Raw genomic sequence first — 19,249 nt, 5'->3', positions numbered from 1 at the left:
CCTGCTCCGCCTGGGACTTCCCTGAGCCAAGCAGCGTGCGGCTGCGAGGTGCCGTACTCACGCCAGCCAGCGCAGGTGCTCCGAGTCCGCATCTCTTCAATGTCCATCTGCAAACGCACACAACAGGGAAAGGTGACTTAGGGACACCCTGATGTTTGCACCAACCCCATGCCCGGATCCGCTCTGAAGGGAGGGGGCAGCTCGAGACCTCCCAGCACTCCTTTCCTACCAGAAAAGTAACTCAACCTTATAGGATTGAGCTTAAAAGGAGGAGCAAAGAACTCTACACATGGAATTCCAAGCCTAAAAGGACTTCTTGCTCAGCTGCTTCACGTCACTGTGCTTTGGTTTCTCAGGGCAAACAGTGTCAGCTAACCTACCCCCCAGGCAGACTGCCAAGGGAGAGAGGGCTCTGGGGGGTAAACAAAAGACGGGAGTCAGGGAATTCTTCCCTCTACACTCTGACACAGGTCCCGTTGCATCACTGTTCCATCTCTCAACCGCCAGAAATTTGGGGAGGCTACAATCTCTCCTGCATACGTAAGATGTCCCTGCTTTCCAGATATCACCTCACGTCAGCTTGTGCAGCCAAAAGAAACAGGAGCTGACCAAAAGCAGAGTGAAACAACCCAGCTCAAAGATTTTTTTTTAAAGAACCCGCTACTCACCTGGATTTGTCAGCAACAAAGTCCAGAGGGAGCCTTTATCTGCCTCGTATGACACTGCAGGGGGACTGGAAGCCTAAAAGAGCAACAGAAAGGGAATGTAAATCGCTCAAACAACAGCTTCCATTCAGACCAGATCACAATTTCCAAGGCAAAGAACGTGCACTTGTCACGGGCATGGCCAGGAGACTGGGCACAGCCACACCACCACCCAGTAAGCCAGCTCCACCCGGAGAGCCCCCAGGGGGCTTTAACAAACACCAGCCTGCTGACAGACAACGACCCTGTTGCAAAGCTCTGTCCTTGTCGTGTCCAAGAAACATATTTCCTTCATCACAGGGGAAATACCCTTGCAAAAGAAATCCCCAGAACAAGCAACGCCTGTTAGAAGCATCTGACAGAAACACACATGGGCTCGAGGCTGCTCCCAGCTCCCCTCACACACCTCTGACGGCGTCACCACGTTCCCATAGCAGACCGGCATGAGGTACTCGTCCTCTGGGCTGTACTCCACCCTCAAGGGAACCCAGGGGGTGAACGTGGCCCCCTTGAACAAGTCACGAAATATCCCGCAGTGCTCCGCCACACGCTGCTTGTGGAAAGGGCCGCTGGTGTTCTCCCACTCAGCTCTGACTTCGTCGAGGGGAGTCAGCACCGCAAGGAGAGAGAAACGCTGCAGGAGGCAGCTGGGCGCCCAGAGCGGCCGGGGCAGGGAGGGAGGTGGTGCGGCACAGACCAGTCCGGAGCCGCGCTGCTCTTTCCATCTCGGCACTCTGGCGGTTCTCCCTCAGGATCTTTTTTCTTTCCTTCCTCTCCTGTGCCCGCAGCAGCTTAGCACGCGGCAAGCTGATGTTGGTCTTTGGCTCTTCAGAGAGGGGTGAAAAAATCATGTATGGGAAAAACATGAATCTCCAAATACCCAAACACAAAACCCCTGCCAAACGGTAGGGAGCACGTGAAAGAGACACAAACTCCGAGATGTCAGAGACTCGATTCTACCACCTCTGCCCTCCCTCTGCACCTCCACCCTTCTGCTCCCTCCTCCCTCCCCAACCATCACACTCCCAGGCCCACAGGTTTGCCAGCTGGGGAGCAGCTCTGGTCTCTGAGCCTGCTCAGCAGAGCAGCCAAATTTGCTATTATTTGCTGCAGCTCTAAAGCTCTGGGTCCTCATCTGCTTTCTCTGATACTACTGGGGTTCCAAGGACTCACGACTTTACTTTGCTCCACGTCTTTTAGCAGGTCCCGGCCAGCCGCCCTCCTTCCAAAAAACTAACATCCATTTCCCCTGAAGACATTTGCACTCTGCAAACTTCTGCACCGGGTAAGGGCCAACCTCATGCCAAAGCACCTCATCAGCTCCTTACAGGGCAGGCTTTGGGGCAAACCCAACCACAGCTGCCCCGACCTTCAGCAGCAAAACCTCGCGCGGAGCAGCTCCTCCCACCAGTACCTGGCGGGGGGCAGGTGTGCTGCCGGTACGTCTTCCACCAGCGGGGCTTCCTGCTCTCCTTCTCCGCCAGCCTGAAGTAGCGAGTGAAACTGCGGTATTTTTCCAGCGCTTCCAAGTTGTCCACGTCAATCTCCTCGCTGGGCATCGGCCCCAGCGGGGCCGCCCGCTTGCAGAGCGCAGCTGGAAGAGGACAGAGTTCCCGCTTTAGACAGAAAGCGAGAAACAAGACCAAGAGCGCCCGGGGCGGGCGGAGAGCGGGAGAGCGAGAGAGCGGGAGCGCGGTCCCTGGCCGCTGCCACCCACCCCTCCCGGAGCCGGCCCCGCCAGCACTCTTGCGGAACCCAGGCGGCCGAGGGCTCCCCGCCCCGCCACACACACACTCCAAACGCCTCCCACTGCCCGCTCACGGGGAACCGGAGCTCCCCGGCCCGCGCCTCACCGACCGTGCCGAACGCCCGCCCGCCCCGCAGCGCCGCGCTCAGCAAAGGCGCCGCCATGCTGCGCGCCGCCAGCAGTCCAAGGCCCCCGTTCCCATGGCGACAGGGGCTGCGCCGCGCACCGCCGGCCCTGCAAGGCCCCCGCTGCCAGAGCAACGGGGCTGCCTGGCACCGCGCCTGACTACAAACGCCCCCACAGCCCCGCAGGGACCCGCTCTTCCCTCCGCCCTTGCCCCTCTGCCCCACGCCCAGAGCGGCCCTTGCTGCCACCCCCAGAGATGGAGGCCACACACACCGTGGCTCTTGGCACACTCCACATCTGCTCGTAGCCGTGGTTAAGGATCGCGCCAGGGGCTACAGGTACCGCACCCAAGGGGTTGAAGCTCGGGCAAGTGGGACTTTGAAGCGTGGTCAAGAAAACCTGCGCTAGTGATGAGAAATTCATACAGGATAGACTGTGATCTCCAAACCCTAGGAAACAAGTGGAACACCCTGGAACATAAAGAGAAGGTCTGGGATTGTGCTGGGGATGAAATATTGGACAACCTAGCACAGTGAACAACCGATTAAATTAACGTGGCAATAAAACTAACTTTTGAGTGTCCTGGAAGTGAACTACCTTCGTTATAATACTAAAAACCACACACACACACACACAGAGGTTCAGAAGACGCTGCCCGGTGTGAGACCCTTTCCCTGAGCACACGCAGTAGCAGAAGCATGCAGGATGTTAATCACTAACCAATCCGTATCCAATAGGCGTATTTGGAAAAGCCTCTGATTTTTGTGTATAAAAGCAGCACAAAAACCTGCTGTTGCTGTGCTTGATTTGTGGAAAGGTCCACCGAGCACCCAGGCCTCAATAAGTACAGTAACTCTGGTGATCGTGTGAAGATCGGTTTATTGCTCAGCCATCCCTTGAGCACGGCCTGGGGACGCCACCCCTTCAGCCTGGCACAAAAGGAGCATTGTAGGACGCTTTTCTTCAGGGACTCCAGGAAGAGCTGCTCATTATCTAAGTAAGCGTGGTCCTGAGAAGAGAGGGATGGATGGAAGGGGTATCAGAGAGTGCCACAGAAGGGGGCTGACAGTCCCGGGTGTCACTCATGAGGGAGGGAAGCATCCCAAACCCTCCTTCCTGCAGTCAGCAGGGGGCAGCTACCATCCGTGGTACCCCCTGGGGTGTGGGGGCTCCCCCCGCCCCGAGACCACAACCTCACACTCTCAGCAAGACCCACAGCGGAAGCCTCAAAGAGCAGCCCCACCTGGGGAAGGGCCCAGCAGGGAATCGGCGGGCTGACGGGAGAGACGGGGACATCATGACGCCAGAGGCCAACAGAGTTGGCTTCTCCCATCCACGGACAGGGCGAGGACAAGGGCAACCCCATGGAGGACGTTCTCCATCAGCCTGAGACCAGCTGTGAGGAGGATCCACCCGTCCTTGCTTCTGCCATCACTCCTCTAGGTGCCCGGGGCTTCTCCAAGCCCACCCAGCCCCACAGCTCAGTAATGATCTGAGCCACAGCCTGGGCTGTCTCCTACCAGGCTCAGATCAGGCTTCACCCAGCCCTGCTCCCACCCAGCGGGTTTGAAGCCCCTTCCCACCCCTGTCTCCCACCAACTCACCTGCAGGGCTCGGAACTTCATCATCGCCAGGGTGGCACTGAGCTCGGCGGAGCTGGCCCTGGCCAGGAGTTCTTGGATACCTCCTGGGCTGCCGATGGGAGGTGGAAAGCCTGGAACAGAAGCCCAGTTGTGTGGTGCTGCCGCCGTCAGAGGAACCGCAGATGGAGACGACACAGCATCCCTTTGGGTGCTGCCTGCGTGTCCCTGCAGCAGGATCCTCCCCACGCTCCCAGTGCAAATGGGCTTCAACCCACCGGCCTCTCCCTTCCTGGCCTCCCTGCCCTCTCCTGGCACTGCCCTGGCTCAGAGCTTCGCTGAGCTCCTTCAGAGGACAAGGCGGCCAACACCCATCTGAGGTTTATATACAGGGGAACTAAAACAGCCCCCAGGAACGGACCAAGCCTCCTGAGAAGTGGAATACAAGTGCAGCTGCCCCCCAGCACGTCCCTCCCCACCAGCAGCAAGCACAAAGCCTTACACAGCATGCTGGAGAAGCCACTCTCAGGGGCACTGGAGTCCCAGCCTGTGGTCCGCAGCATCATGGGGCTCTTGGACAGCTCCTGGCGCAGCTGTTGGAGCTGGCTCCTCTGCTGAGCCATGCTAGACTGGTCCTGCCCCATCCCGGGGAGAAAGGGAGAGAGAGAAGCTGTTGGCAAAGGTTCAGGCCCTTGGCACGGCGGCCCCAGGCCCACAAGGGAAGGCGAGGGGGTATTTGCCTGGTGCGGACGCTCCTGCTGCTGCTTGACCTGCTCCAACTGCCACTGCAGGGACTGCAGCCTCGACTGGTCCTGCGACTCGACCCTGTGTGCCTCCTGCAGGGCTCGCTGCCCTTCCTCATACTTCTGGGAGGAGAGCTGCAAGGCAGAGCAGCTGGGGAGGCTGGGGACAGGGACCCGCGCTGCCCTGGGGCACGACTCCTTTGGGCATCCCCTCCTTCCCCTTCCAGGACAGGCTTTCTGTCCCTGCTTTGGCAGGGCTGTGAAAGCCCAGCTTTGCTGCCAGCCCGTGTGCAGCTGGGAACGGAAGCGCAGATGCTCCGCTTACCTTGGTCACGCTTTTCAGCTCCTCCTCCTGCTGCCGGACGCGCAGTGCAGCCCCATTCACCTCCTCCCTGTCCGCCTTCAGCTCCTGCCAGGCCTCATCCAGCAGCTCTTTCTCTCTCGCCAGCTGCTCCTCTGGGCTCTCAGTGCGCAGACCCGTATCTTCACCTCTGCCCGCTCCTAGGATGGGCACAGGGGAAACCAACGTATGACCTGCTGTCCTGGACACTCTCTCATGTCTTCCCAAGAGATGGCAAAGACCTGCCCCTGCTGAGCTTCTCGTGTGTGCCAGTCTGGGGTGCAGAGCAACACCAACTCCAGCAGCACCCTCACCCACCCAGCCTTGGGCTGCTCCCGGAACAGCCTGATTCTCACCACCCCGAGTTATGTCTCTGCCTCCAACAACTCCATGTCCTCCGCTCCTCCCTGCCCAACTCCCCCCTGGCATCCCCGCAGCCCCCCCAGGGACTGCTGCCAGCTCACCTTCCCATTCTCGCCCTGCAGGTCACTGGTCAGGCCCTGCAGCGAGGACACCTGGCCCTGGAGGTCGGCCAGGACGCTGGTGATGCTCTCCTTGTCTAGATGTGGTCTGAGGGGACATGCTGTCAGTGAGGGGGTCTCGCCTTTGAGGCCAGGCTCTGAGCACAATGAGCCCCCAGCCCAGGGTGTCCCCATGCCAAACACCCCCCTGCCAGCCCCCCCAGGGGCTCCTACCTCCCTCCGAGAAGAGCAGGCGCAGCTTCTCAAGCTCGGCGTGCTCTGACTTGCTGGCTTCCAGCTGGGCCACCTGCTCCTTCAGGCTGGCACAGGGGTGGCTGAGCTGCCCGATCTGGCGGAGAGCCTCCACCGTCTCTGCGTAGCGATCGGAGACACTGCAGGAACCTGAGGATCGCCAGGGCACGGGCGGCTCTTGCAAAGGGGATGTGGCCCTGGGATCAGTGTCAAGGGGGATCTCTAACCCCTGCTCCTCCTCCTTGGGTCCCTGGAGGTGTTGGCTGCACCCCTGGGGTAGTGCTCTGGGTGTCAGAGGACCCTGGCTGCACCCCTGGGGTGGTGGTTTGGGTGCTGGGGGCCCCTGGCTGCACCCCTGGGGTTGTGGTTTGGGTGCTGGGGATCCCTGGCTGCACCCCTGGAGTGGTGGTTTGGGTGCTGGGGATCCCTGGCTGCACCCCTGGGGTGGTGGTTTGGATGCCAGGGGATCCTGGCTGCACCCCTGCGGTGGTGGTTTGGGTGCTGGGGGCCCCTGGCTGCACCCCTGGGGTGGTGGTTTGGGTGCTGGGGATCCCTGGCTGCACCCCTGGGGTGGTGGTTTGGGTGCTGGGGATCCCTGGCTGCACCCCTGGGGTAGTGCTCTGGGTGTCAGAGGACCCTGGCTGTGCCCCTGGGGTGGAGGTTTGGGTGTCAGGGGCCCCTGACTCTGTCCCCAGCGTAGGGGTCTTGATGCCAGGGGATCCTGCCTGTGTCCCCAGGGTGGTGGCACGGGCATCAGAAGTCTTTGTCTTATCTGACGAAGCACCTGCCCCCTTCTCAGGGGCCACTGGTGCTCTCTGCGTCCCCAGGGAGCCAGGCTGCCCCTGTGGAGTCCCCTTGCTGGTCCCTTTGCTGGTCCTGGGTGCAGGCTGTGTCCCTGGTCCCTTCAGTCCCAGCGCTGAGCTTGCCCCATGCGGGGCGTCCATGTCTGCAGTGGGGGGCTCGGCGGGGGCAGCCTGGCCCTCACTGCCATCCTGCGAAGAGGAGGCAAAGGGGAGCAGGTTTATGGGCGGAAGTGCAGCAGCAAGGGCCACCCGCCCTGTCCTCAAACCCCCCAGCTCACGGAGCCAAACTCAAGTACCCCAAAGGCAGAGACTGCCCAACCCACAGGGACCCCCGGGCGCCCCAGCCGCACGGCCCCTCCCCAGTCCCTTTAGTCCTTTGGCCACCTCTGTGCCTGCAGAGTCATTTCAGCAGCCGATCCTGGAGATCAGCAAACCCCCTGCTGATGCCACCTGACACAACAGCAAGGCATTCTTCTCTCCAGCAATGGGATTCTGTACTCCAGAGCTGCTGGACCAGACCCGCTTCCCAGCCTAATGGGCTGCGCCTTCATTTCAGGAGCAGCAGCCCCAGGTAGGATTTGGAAACCATCTCATGGTGCAGAATGCTGGGGTTTGCCCCAAAATGTCCCTCCGCTGTCCCCGGCTCCCACCTCCCAGCCCCAGAGAGACCAGGAGGGCAGGGAGCCGTGATCCTGCCCAACGTTGAGCAAGGACAGGGGGCTGCGCGGTCACCCCAAGGGTTTCGGGCGCTCCCTTGCCCCACGGAGGGGCTGTTGGGGGCTGTCGGTGGCACAGACGATGAGGACGATGAGGAGGTCTCTGCTGGGGCAGCCGAGGAGCTGCCCTGGCTCTGCTGGTGCCAGGTCCTGCCTCCCGGCGGGATGCACAGGGAAGAGAAGTGCTGAGCAAACCTCCGCCGAGGCCCCGGGAGGCTGCGGTCCTGCTGAGTCCCACTCCCATAGCTGGGATGCCCCAGCACTCACCACGGACAGACCACGGCCTTCTCGTCCTCCTACTCCTCCTCCTTCTCGTCCTCCTGCTTTGCTGCCCACCAGGCAATCCTCCAGCACCTCCCAGCGCACCAAGTTGCTTACCTGCTCCGGGGCTGGGTAGAGGCTCAGCCTTTCCTTCAGCTTTTTCTGGGGAAAAAAGGGATTAGGGGGTCAACCCTGGCCACGTAGCCGGGTGAGATGGCACCCACAGGAGCACTGACCCCCTCCAGCATCGCTGCCCAGCCCTGCTGGGACCGTGCCCTGACACCGAGGGACTGGGTGCACCGGTGCCCCGGGCACGCAGCCGCCTCCGTCCCGGAGCAGGATCCGGGCGTGCGCGCGGCCGTACCATGTCACTGTCCAACGCCGTCTGGTCACGGAGGGCCGGCAGCTGGCCGGCAGCGTCCTGGAGATTCCCCTGGAGCGGGACAAGGAGAGGGATGGCAGCCCAGACACAGGAGCAGGATTGAAAAGGAGCATCCAAAAATTAACTTGGGCACAGGACAGAGGGATGCCAGGCAGGGTTGTGGCTGTGTTGCATGGGTAGATCTTTATCTCCTCTCCTTCTTAGCACCCATGTTTCTTTCTTTACAGCTGTTTAGTTAAAAAATGTCTTAGCGTCACTTTGGTTGGTGCATGCAGTTACCTCTTCAGCCTTGGGACACCCTTCCTGCTCTTCCCTCCTGGCACCCTTCACGCCGGGTGACACCCAGGGCCGTGGGGCAGGGGTGGCAGGGTGACACAGAGGCAGGGAGGGGGGTGAGGGCCCAGCTGCCTCCTGGGGACACCGGCAGCAGCTCACCATGCCAAGCGTCTCGCGGATCATCCGAATGTCCTCCTCCATGCGGGACTGCGCCGCCTTCATCCCGCCGATCTCCTCGAGGAGATCCTGGGAGAGAGCCACGGCCTGAGAGAGGGGAGTGGCGGGGGTGAGTCCCGGGGGCACTGCGGGCAGCACTTACCATTCATCACACCTTCAGCAGCCAAGAAGGGGCAGCAGCTCCCCAGAGACCCCCCCCCCCCAACCCTGCCCCGGGGGGGGCCCACTGCACAGCCCAAGTAAGTGGGGACAGATCCAGCCCTGCCTCCCCACACCGGGCTCTGTGCAAGACTACTGAAGCCGATCCAAAGGGCAAAGAGCTGCTGCCACCCTCTCAACCACAGCTGGCCCGCGAGGGCAGCGGCAACCGCGGCTAACGAAGCGGGGAGCGATCAAGCAGGGGCCTGCCCCGAGGAGGGTGAGCTCAGCCACCCGGGGAAACTCTCCCTGCTGCCTTCTCCCTACATGTCCCAGCCCCAGCAGGATCCGGCCCTGCAGCACCCAAGGTGACCGTTTCCTTGAACCTGAGCTTATTTCTTCCCACTGGGGATGCTCGCAGCCCCAAACGGCTCAGCATTGTGCAGGATGAGGCCCCTCTCCAGTCCCCACCAGTGCTGGGTCTAGCCCTTGGGCAAGCCAAGGGGATTTGGGCTGGGAGATGAGGCCCATGAGGTGCTGATGGAGCCTCTCAGCTGCCCGAGGAGTGGGTGCCGTACCTGGCTGTGGCTCAGGAGTGGGGAAGGGAGGGATGGAGAGTGGTAGGGCTGGATCTCCACAGGTGCTGAGCCTCTGGCTGCTGGAGCCGAGGGCACCGGGTGCTGTACTGGACCCACGACTTGCTGATGGCAACTTGGGGAGAACCCAGAGCAACTGGAGCAGCATTTCAGCCCCAGCTCTTTCTCCCCAAATCTCCATCCCTTTCCCACAGTGAAGCCCCACATACCACCTCGAGCTCAGGCTTAAACCAGACCTAAGGGCACCACAATGGTGGTGCAGACCCCAGAGGAGGGGGTGTCTCACGGGGGGGGCACCCAGGGAACGGGGAAGAGCCTCTACCTTGGAGATGCTGCTCTCCTTCTCTTCAATCTTTGCCTTCATCCGCCCCGCGTCAGCAGCCACGGAGGCATCCTGGGGGGTGCTCACGGTCCCCTGCAGCGGGTCCTTCGCGGGGGTGAGCGACTCTGTGCCTGGGCCTCCGCCCTGTCCCCCTTCCTCTCTCGGGGGTGCCTCGGGGGGCTGGTCCCGCCCCAGGAGGGGGGGTCGGGCTGTGCCCTTGGCCCAGGGCAGGCAGGTCCTGCAGGCCCAGGTGCCTGAGCATGGCCTGCAGCAGGCTGTACAGCGCCGTGAAGTTGACGGCCCCGACCTGGGGCGTCCCAATGGCGATGTCCAGCAGCTGGGACAGGCTGAGTGGGGCCATGGCTGCTGCCTTGCCTGACAGCCCGTTGCATCCTCGTGGGGCTGGGCAGCGGGAGCCCCCAGCCTCCTCTCATGCAGCAAGCCCAGGGCTGGGGACTCAGCCTACAGGGACAGAGAGAAAAGACCCAGGCCCTTCATCTTCGGGGGCTTTCTGGTGGGACCCTCAGCCCCCAAAGGCAGGCACGTGCCTCGCCCGCAGCTGTGCCCTGGCTGTGCTAACCTGCGCACACACAGGGACGCTCTCGGGGAGGTAAAGCCCTGAGGAGATCATCTCCTCCCAGCCCGGGAACGGCCATCCAGCCCCAGCCTCCTGCAGTCCCTCCTCTACACATCTCCAGCCCAACCCCACTGCTGCCCAGGTGACCTGGCTCCGTGTCGACTCAGCTGGAGGAGGTGCTTTGCCTCAACTGGGAGGAAGGAAAGGGAATGAAGGCAGCAACGAGGAGCACAGGGAGGAGCTCGCAGGGGTGTGCTGATCCAGGACAGCTCCGCGGGACCCACGGCACTGTGTGCCCTCTTGGCTACAACTGGCAGGAGAGCCCAGAAGTGGGAGGGGACTGTGCGCTGGATCACTGGGACACAGCCCCACGTTATTACCCCAACCCGAGACAAGACAGTGCTTAAAATTCATTTCTCAGATCCGAGCCCAGGGTTTCTGAGAGCTCCTGCTGGAGCAGCTACACGCGGAGCAGACGGGAGCGCTGCGGCCATCAACCACGCCTTTACCTGACAGGAGAGCCGGGATTCAGCCCTTCGCCTGGGACTTCGGAGGGCTTGGCGGTCCTCTCCTGGGCCTTCGCCTGCGCTTGGGCTTTTTTCCGAGCCAAGGCAGCACTCAGCCAGTCCTCCTCCTCCTCCACCGGGTCAGTTTTAGCGGCTGCCTCCTCTGCAGCCAGGAGCTGTCTGGCGGGGCCGGGCTGCCCAGCTGCGGCAGGGCTGCGGGAGCTCCCTGCAGGACTGGCCTTTGCTGGAGACGACAGCTCCAAATCAAAAAATTCTTCACGTTTCAAGCCCAGCCAGCCACTTCTATTTCTGCAGCCCCATGCGGGGCTCTGGCTGGCTGACAGAGGAGCTTTGGAGAGGGGCTCTGCTTTAAGTTCGCTGTTCTTCTCGGCTGAAAACCTGCTGTGAGGAGCAGCAGTCACATCCCTGTCTGCGAAGGGACACCGGGGACCCTGCCCGCTCTGCTGCAGGGGCAGCGTGCCCGCTGGCTGCAGCTACAGACACACAGAGAGCACAATACCTCAGAGGCTGCCTCCTCGCCGGCCGGCCCTTGGCTATGGAGGCCACCGTGGGCTGGTATGCTCCAAACACAAAATCGTCCTTGTGCCGACCCTCTTCCTTCTCTGTTCAGACAAGCGGCCTTGAGTCAGCGCCCAGAGGAGCAGCCAACGGCAAAGACTCCAGCCCTCCTCCTCCTCCCCCCCTGCAATTCCCACTGACAGTGCTGCCTCTGGGAAAACACAGCTGGAAACGTCTTGCCCAGAAACCGGCGAGCAAGGGGCCTCCTCAGAGTGGCTGAAAAACTTTTGTTGGGAATCAACCCACGGCCAAAGGCAGCCGAGTTACAGCTCCTGTGCAAATGCTGCCAGGCTGCCGCGAGGGCAGAAGGGCATTTCCCCTGTAAGGGCAGTAGAAATCAATCTCGCTCGCCCAGGCCAACGCTGCCACCTCTGCAGCCCTTCCCAGCGTCCCTGGCTGTGCTCACCCAGCTGCTTTTGGTACTCCTTCGCCAGTTTGACCTCCCGGCGCTCTCCCAGGTCTGGCTCTTCCAGGGTTCTGGTCATGGAGCCTCGTCCCAGCAACTCATCCAGCTTGGCGCGGGCTGGCCAGACCTCCTCTCTGTTGGGGACACAGCAGCAGATGGGTTTCTCCCGCAGGCAGGGCTGGTCCTCCTCACACAGCCTTGCCAGCCTGCTCTGCCTCTTCTCTGCCACACAAGGCTGCTCCTGCCCCTTTTGGGGACCCACAGGCACAAGCTCAGCATCCCCCACCCACCATGGTGGCACCATCTCAAGACACAAGCCCAGAAAGCAGACGCACCTCATCGATGGAGGATTCCTCTATGAGACGGGGGGCATCTGCTGACAGGAGCCCGTGAGTAGCCATCACAAAAATCTTGTAGGCTCCACGCTCTTTCAGGATCTCTGCAGCAGCTACAAAGCTTTCCACATCATCGATGATGTCATCCTGAGAAGAGACAGAAATAACACCAAAACCAGAAGTTTACCATGCCTGCAGGGCAGGAGTGGATCTGCAAGGTACTGCAGCTTTGGCCACAAACATAGCCAAAAAGAATATAATCCCTGGCTACTTCAGCTGCTGTTGAGATTCAAGCACAGCCACGTGCACAACTTAAATCTGTGGACACCATTTCCCTAATTTACAGACCCTTTTGCTAGTGTGCAGAACAAATATTGTGTCTTGGAAACAAACTAGTCCCTGCACATGCTCACAGGCAAACAGAGTTTATCTTCAGCAAGGTATTTTTTTTCACAGCGATAGTAGCTGCATGTTGATTAGTTACACTGCAGCATGGCACAGCATGTAAGAAAAGCTCAGCGAGCTTTTTTTATGGTTGGTTGGTTTGGTTTGTTTTTTTTTTTTTAAATACTTCAGGAGATTTCTCTGCATGTCCTGGATTTGTTGAGTATTTGTACACATCTGATATTTGTAGATTCAAGGGAGCAAGGAGATTTCAGGACTTAAAGCACTGAAATACGAAGGGTTTTCAGCAGAAAACTGAAATAACCAAAGCCACCAGCAAAACTGGAGAAAACAGTGGTAACAATCCTGTTCCCACCCCTACACCAGCAGTCTCTCCTACCCTCTGGGATAAAGCAGCTCAAGAAAAGATGCTGGGAGGAAGCCACCCCCCCGCTCCTCTCCATCACACTCATACCACAATGATGGCAATTCTTCCTCCAACGTCTCCAACCACAGTTATTGGCGGTTTCTCCTTGGCCATCATCACTAAAGAAGAAAAATAAAAGCCCAGGTCAGTTAGCCTTGAGTCAAACCGCAACAGCTCCACCACACAAGAGGCCCTTAACTGTGTCTTACTGGTGCACAGATACAGGCACGTGCTTTACATTATCCTGACACCCACCTCAGTGGGGAACCACTCGTTTAACCATTGTTTTCCTCCTTAAATGAATAGCACTGCTGCGTAAAGATGAAACTCTCAGTTTCTGTGGGCACCTCGTACTGACCTCAGAGACAGTAAGCAAATCCAAATAGTTCACAGATCCCTGTGCAAGGAGAGCTACAAAGCAGCACCTAGTTTATGGGAAACGTCAGTGACTTTCTTTGTGCTCCAGAACAGGACTTGGAATTAAAAAAAAAAGGGTATTTCATTTCATGACTGGGAACAACATAGGGACTTCTCTGAGCAACACCTCTCAAAGGGCACATGCTTTAACAGGTGCAATTTTTCACCTGCTGGACTCACTAATTCATCTGAAGGATTTGTGACTCTCACTGCAGCTTGCTTGCTTTCTCTCGTATCACCAAACACACAAGGCTCTTTCAGAGGGCATAAGCACCTTAAGAATATCTGCTCAGGCAAAGAAAGCTTAAGGAAATTTGCAGGAGCAAATTTGCTGGTGGTTTTTTTTTAAGTGGATTAATGGAAAGAGCAGGACAAAATTCAGTTCAAACTCAGTTCTACAAGCTCAGTGCAATCAGCAGTTTGAAGCAAAAGGATGCATGGATGAGCTGTGCTATCCGACACACAGTGAAGAGATGTACTGGGAAATAAGGTTCCACTCCCTCCTGACTCTACTTTTGCACTGACATGGTTCATGGAAAAACTACATGTGTAGCAGGCTTTGTCCTTTATCCTGAAAGACTTCCAGCAGCACTATAAAAAATAACAGAGAGATGAACTAGGATGCACTGAGAGTGTCCAGACATAACACAGTCTTCAGACTTGCACCGAACAGCAACCAGCCTCTGATACGGGCCAGGGACTTGCTGTCCATAAGCCAAACCTCTCGCCTGCCAGAGGTGCTGGTTTATACAGGGAATGCGGTACAAAACCTCCAGCACGGACAGGACACGGTGATGGGCACGCACGTGTCATTCGGTGATAATCTGGGCAGATCCAACCACTGAAGCAAAGAGGAACATCCAGCATTTTGTAACACTTCCCTGGCCCACCTGCACCCCCCAGATTTTATGCTCTCTACGGGGAGTGCAGCAAAGTGTCCTACCAACGCACTTTGTGCCTCTCCTCTTTGTAAGCTCAGGTCTTGCCAGGATTCTAGCCGCAGAGGCTTCTCAAGCGCCAAGTTTTGGACACCCTGGCTAGCAAGACTTCTCCCCTTTAAGATAACCTACTTCAATATCCTACTTGAGCAGCACGAGAACACAAGCCCTCGCCTGTCTGAATATTGATTTCTGCCCTCCTGGGTCAGAGAAGTCCTACACGAAACTCCCCATCCTGCACAGCAGGCTGATCCAGTAGCATTCCCAGAGCTCAGTGACTGGGAATGCCTGGAGTGCAAGCACAGCTGGGTGAGTGAGTCAGGCTGAGGGGTGTGATGGAAGCAATTATAAGGACCACAGCTCCGAAGAAGATTCGTGTGTAGAGCTGTTCTTCATATACACGACCTACTCCGCAGACTGGCAAAACAGTTCTGCTTTGACCAAAGTAACATTACTCACTGCTAGGTTTTGCAGTTAAAGTCACAGCTACCTTGGACTTAAAGAGTTAATTGCTCTCTGGAACACAGATTCCCCAGCCTCCCTTGCATTGTTACTTCTGAGACTCCTATGAAATGCAAAGTCACGTCTAAATCCTGAAGGGAAACTGTTCTTACGAGAAGGAAGAGTATTTGTGATAAACTAAGATTAATTATCACAACAGATAACGACCATAAATTTCAATTACAGGCACTACCTACCTGATTAGATTAGTTATTAGTTTATTATCTAGTTTGGACAGTAACAAAACTCCTGGCAGGAGCTGTGAAATGCCTGTGAAATGGGCTGCCATCCCACCCTTCTGTGCCTCCTCAGACCAGTACCATTTCTGTTTACAACAGCCAGGCTAGGGAAAATTCTTTTCTAAGCAAATGGTGAACAGGCCGAGGGAGCTGAAATCCAGTACTATTTTACTTGCAAACACATGAAGTTTCAGCAAATCAGTATCCTTCTATTCCACAAAGGAAGCAGACACATTCCTTGCTGTGCTTAAAGGCTAACACAGCAGCTAGCAACATCAGCAGTGCTTCACATCTCTGTCTTAAATGCTGTATTTATATTTTCCTTTATTTTTAAAGTATGGTAGGCAACACTTCGACCTACCCGGATCCTAAAGAGATGTTCTCCCTTGTTCAATTTTCTCTGCAAAGAAAAGAAAAAAATTGCAAGCCAAAGATCTACCCACAACCACATTAAATCTCAAGAGAACTGCTCCGATGCGATGAGAGCTTATGCAAGGGTTACTGCAGCCAGGTTCTTTTTCTTCAAAATATTTGGCCATAGCAAGATGTGCAAGTCAGAACTGCTACGAGAAGGGACCTTGAAAAATTATTCAAATAATAAAGAACATTTTCCTCCCAGACACAAACCCTCTATTTGTATGTAGACAAAAGAGGGCAACAGAAGTAAACCACAGCTGCACTTCTGCCTGGCGTAACCCCTGGGATTACGTACGAGTTTAGGTTAAAAGAATTGCTGGGTTTTTTTCTGAAGAGTCAGAGAAGATGTTTGTAGTATCTGTAGCTTGGGGGGGGGGAATAAAGAAAAAAGAGAAAAAAACCAGACCAACCACAATTTTTATAAAACAAGACTATCAAAGAACACTGAGGAGTGGGGGGGAAGTAAGTTCATCAGCCAAACAGTCTGTCCTGCACTTTTACGTCGCTGCGAGTACCACATGGTGAAGGCGAGATGATCACTGGCAGGAAGAAACAGCATTCCCAGGTGCAGAAACCTGCTGCTTTAATTAAGCTGTTATAAATTGGGGAAAATCACTTTCAGAAGCCAAATCAAGTGACTTATAAAGTTTATTAATTCAGCAAGCGCTTGAGCAAGTAAAGCAGCGCTGGGCGGCCGGGGAGTCGCTGCTCCGCCAACGGCACGCGCCCCTCCTCTTTGGCAGTCTCTTGTTAGAATCTTCAGGTTCTGGGCTGATGGGGCCTTTTTGGTTTCGGCTGCGGCTGCGCCTTTTGTTGCTAGGGGGGTCGTCGTCTTCCTCTGCATTATCTTCTGCTGACCCTCTCGGGTTTGGCCCTTACATGGCATAGCTCATCTCTGTGCCTACTTCACAGGATATCGCTAATTGCAGACTTGGCGTAAATCCCATCAGACAGACGTGCCCACACTCAGGCCTTCACCCTTTGTGAACTACCTGACCACCAAATGCCATTTGCCTCTGATCGCAGTCGTAAATCCCATCAGACAGACAGGCACATACCCAGGCTCCCACCCTTTATCTGATTGACAAATACCACATGTCTCTTGTCACCTCACCCTTTATCTGATCAACAAATACTCTATGTCTCTGATCACAGTCCCTGCCTTTTCTCTTTGCTGGGAGCACATCCCTGCAAGGGCACCGAGAACGGGCGTGAGCCCCCCCCCAAGCCGCGGCATTACCAGTGGGGACAGGCCCCCCCCAGGAGGCTGCGCCGAGTCCCACGTGCTGCCCGCGCTCTGCCTGCGCTCTGCCTGCAGAAGCCGCCGCTGCCATCCCCGAAGGGGGGAGCAGAGGGAAGGGGGGACCCCGGAGCCGTGGGGGGGCCATGTGAGCACAACGAGGACCCCCGTGTCCTGGGGTGCAGCCCAAACCCCATCCTGCACCCTCACAAAATACTGCGGTTTGCAACCCACCCCCCGGCAGCTTGTGGCCCCCTCCCCAGCGCCATCACCCACCCATGTGATGAGCCCCCCAGGCCTCAGCCCTGCAGGGAGCCCTGCGATACTCAGGGCTGCCAGGCTTTTAGGCAAACCCTGCTCTGAGGTGGGGGGGGGTGATGCCTTTTCAGTGTCCCCCACTGCAGGAGGGCCATGGGTGGGGGCTCGCTGGCCACCAACTCCTTTCCCCCCAGGCCCAGGACACTGCTCAGCCCCAGGCCCTGACCTCACAAGCCACTTGCTGTGCCACCCCCCTTCTAACGACTCCAAACAACGCACCAGCCCCTGGCTTTGTGCTTAAATATCCAAACTCAATTAAAATTGAAGAAGAACACGGCACACCCCCCCCCCCCGCCACGCTGCTCACACACCAAGCAACTGGGGTAAAAAAAAGGCCAAAATGGCAACACAGCAGCTCCAGAGATGGCAGCAAGGGCTGGGGGGGGCTCAAAGCACAACAGCAAATCATCCCCCAGGGAACAGGGAGACCCCCAGAAGGAAAAAGGAAAAAAGGGAAAAAAATGCCCCAGCTGGGGCTACTCACCTGCTCCAGCAGCGCAGGCAGCACCCAAAAAGGGACATGGGGCTGGGTGCTCATGGTGGGGGGGGGTGTGTGTGTGTTTGTTTATAGGGTGCAGCTGGGTCCCAGCAGCAGCAAGTGGGACAGTGGGTGGGAGAGGGGGTGAGCTGGGGACACACACACACACACAAGCACCAAAGGGCTCAGCCCCAGCTGGGCCAAATCCTGCAAATGCAATTAGTCCCAGGGGGTGGGGGGTGTTTTTAAGCCCATCAATGCCTGACTGGTTCATGGACGCAGCACCAGTAGGGATGGGGCTACTGAGCCTTTCTAAAACCAGTCTGGTCTTACAGGGCACTGCAAATTACTCTAGTGAAGACAAAGGTCTGATTACAAAGCTTATAAGTAAATTTGATGGTTTTTTTCTCAGAAATATAAATCATCTAGAAATGAGCCCTCTAAGAAAGCCAGAGGCTAGTGTCACACCCTCTTCTGCACTGCAGCTCTGCATTACAGCTGCTATTTCAAAAGTCCCAGGTAATAAAAACACCTGGAATAAAGCATACAGATTATATGTGCATCAAATTGCAACCAAGCTAAATTGTCACTGCAGCTGTTTTCTGAGACAAGGAATGGTGCTCATTGCTGCATTCCTCCTAGTGTTCACCAGCTTCTGGTTTCAATTACTTTCAGTTTTCTTTAATATAAAAGGACTAGGCTGACCCTTTTCCCTGCCGGATGTCTACGGTGAAAGTTTTCATGAAGACATCAGCAAAATGCATCCATGATTTCTGGGACCAAGTCTCGGAGCGTGTGTACTGCAGGGAGCTGCAGTGAGCACACTGCACACATGCACAGTTGAGAGCAGGCCAGGATCTTTTCAACAGGGGAAAACAGACCCAAAACCAAAATGAAGACCACAGACTCAGTGCCAATACCAGGCTGTGCCACACTGAGCTCCCTGCAAAGCCCTTCTCTCTGATTTGGTTCTGATTCACGGAAAAAGACTCTACAACTCAGAGAGAGTTATACAGCAGGTATGTTTACTTTGGCGCTGGGGTGCAAGGGGATTTCTCCACAAAGCTTGCACCCCAACAGCACATTTTATCAAAAACTTATAGAGTGTGGATATACATATTCATTGTATTACATAACACAAATATCCATATGCATAAGTGAGGCTGGGTTAGCTCTAGAGGCTGGTGTCAGCAGTTTATGTTCTCTTTGCACCTGCGCATTGCCTCCTGGGGGGCGTCTCCGGGGGTCTGTTGGAGGAAGGCTCACAGTCCTCCTCACCTTGTACTTTTCCTTGGAGCATGTGCAGATTCTCCCAGCCAATTTCTTGAACAACAAGAGTTGTTCCAGCTGGTTTACCACCTCTATCTTATCTAAAAGCACTAGGATATTAGTTTCTACCACCCATACATGGCTATCTATCCACTACAAAGACTAAACTAGTTAGAACACATCTGCTTTCCAAGGACACATCTCTTATTTTTGCCAAACACAGTAATTCTTGGTAAGTTTCCACAGAAAACTGCTTTGTTTTGATGAACACAGTAGCCCTTGGTAAGCTTTCACAGAACAGCCAGGGCAGGCAGGATTATTAAGCAATATTCAGAAATCATTATAAGTTGCTGTAAATTGCTATAAGTAAGTTGCAAAGCAGGTGATCATTTCCCTGTAGCACTGAGGTAAAGACCACAAGGGTGCTATCACAGCGAGCTGCATTGCCTTGCAAGGCTCTCTAGCCCCAGTGTTGCCAGGAAGCTTTTATTACTGCCCTTCATTCAGATAAGGGCACTCATGGCTCAATATACCCCCCCAAATGAAAGGTGGATTTACTGGTTGGTGTCTGTCTACTTTTGCATAAAGAACTTG

General features: G+C 56.5%; 1 protein-coding gene and 1 pseudogene across 1 annotated transcript; both read right to left on the bottom strand.

The window, feature by feature from the left end:
- Window positions 1-57: 57 nt before the first annotated feature.
- On the bottom strand, window positions 58-2,615 carry LOC141952070 (large ribosomal subunit protein mL38-like; annotated as a pseudogene).
- Window positions 2,616-9,188: 6,573 nt separating this feature from the next.
- On the bottom strand, window positions 9,189-13,324 carry LOC141952069 (fas-binding factor 1 homolog). The gene is made up of 7 exons (XM_074889094.1): window positions 12,887-13,324; window positions 12,028-12,174; window positions 11,693-11,826; window positions 11,228-11,330; window positions 10,711-11,106; window positions 9,867-10,086; window positions 9,189-9,260 (listed from the first exon to the last, which is right to left on the bottom strand). Exons 2-7 carry the CDS (start codon window positions 12,030-12,032, stop codon window positions 9,189-9,191), a joined length of 930 nt encoding a protein of 309 aa, XP_074745195.1. The 5' UTR covers window positions 12,033-12,174; window positions 12,887-13,324.
- Between the last annotated feature and the right edge of the window lie 5,925 nt (window positions 13,325-19,249).

The sequence above is a fragment of the Strix uralensis genome, chromosome 19, assembly GCF_047716275.1.
Source record: "Strix uralensis isolate ZFMK-TIS-50842 chromosome 19, bStrUra1, whole genome shotgun sequence".
Taxonomy (NCBI): Eukaryota; Metazoa; Chordata; class Aves; order Strigiformes; family Strigidae; genus Strix; species Strix uralensis.
The sequence above is the reverse complement of the archived record's forward strand: the minus strand, read 5'-3'. Positions and strand labels throughout refer to the sequence as shown.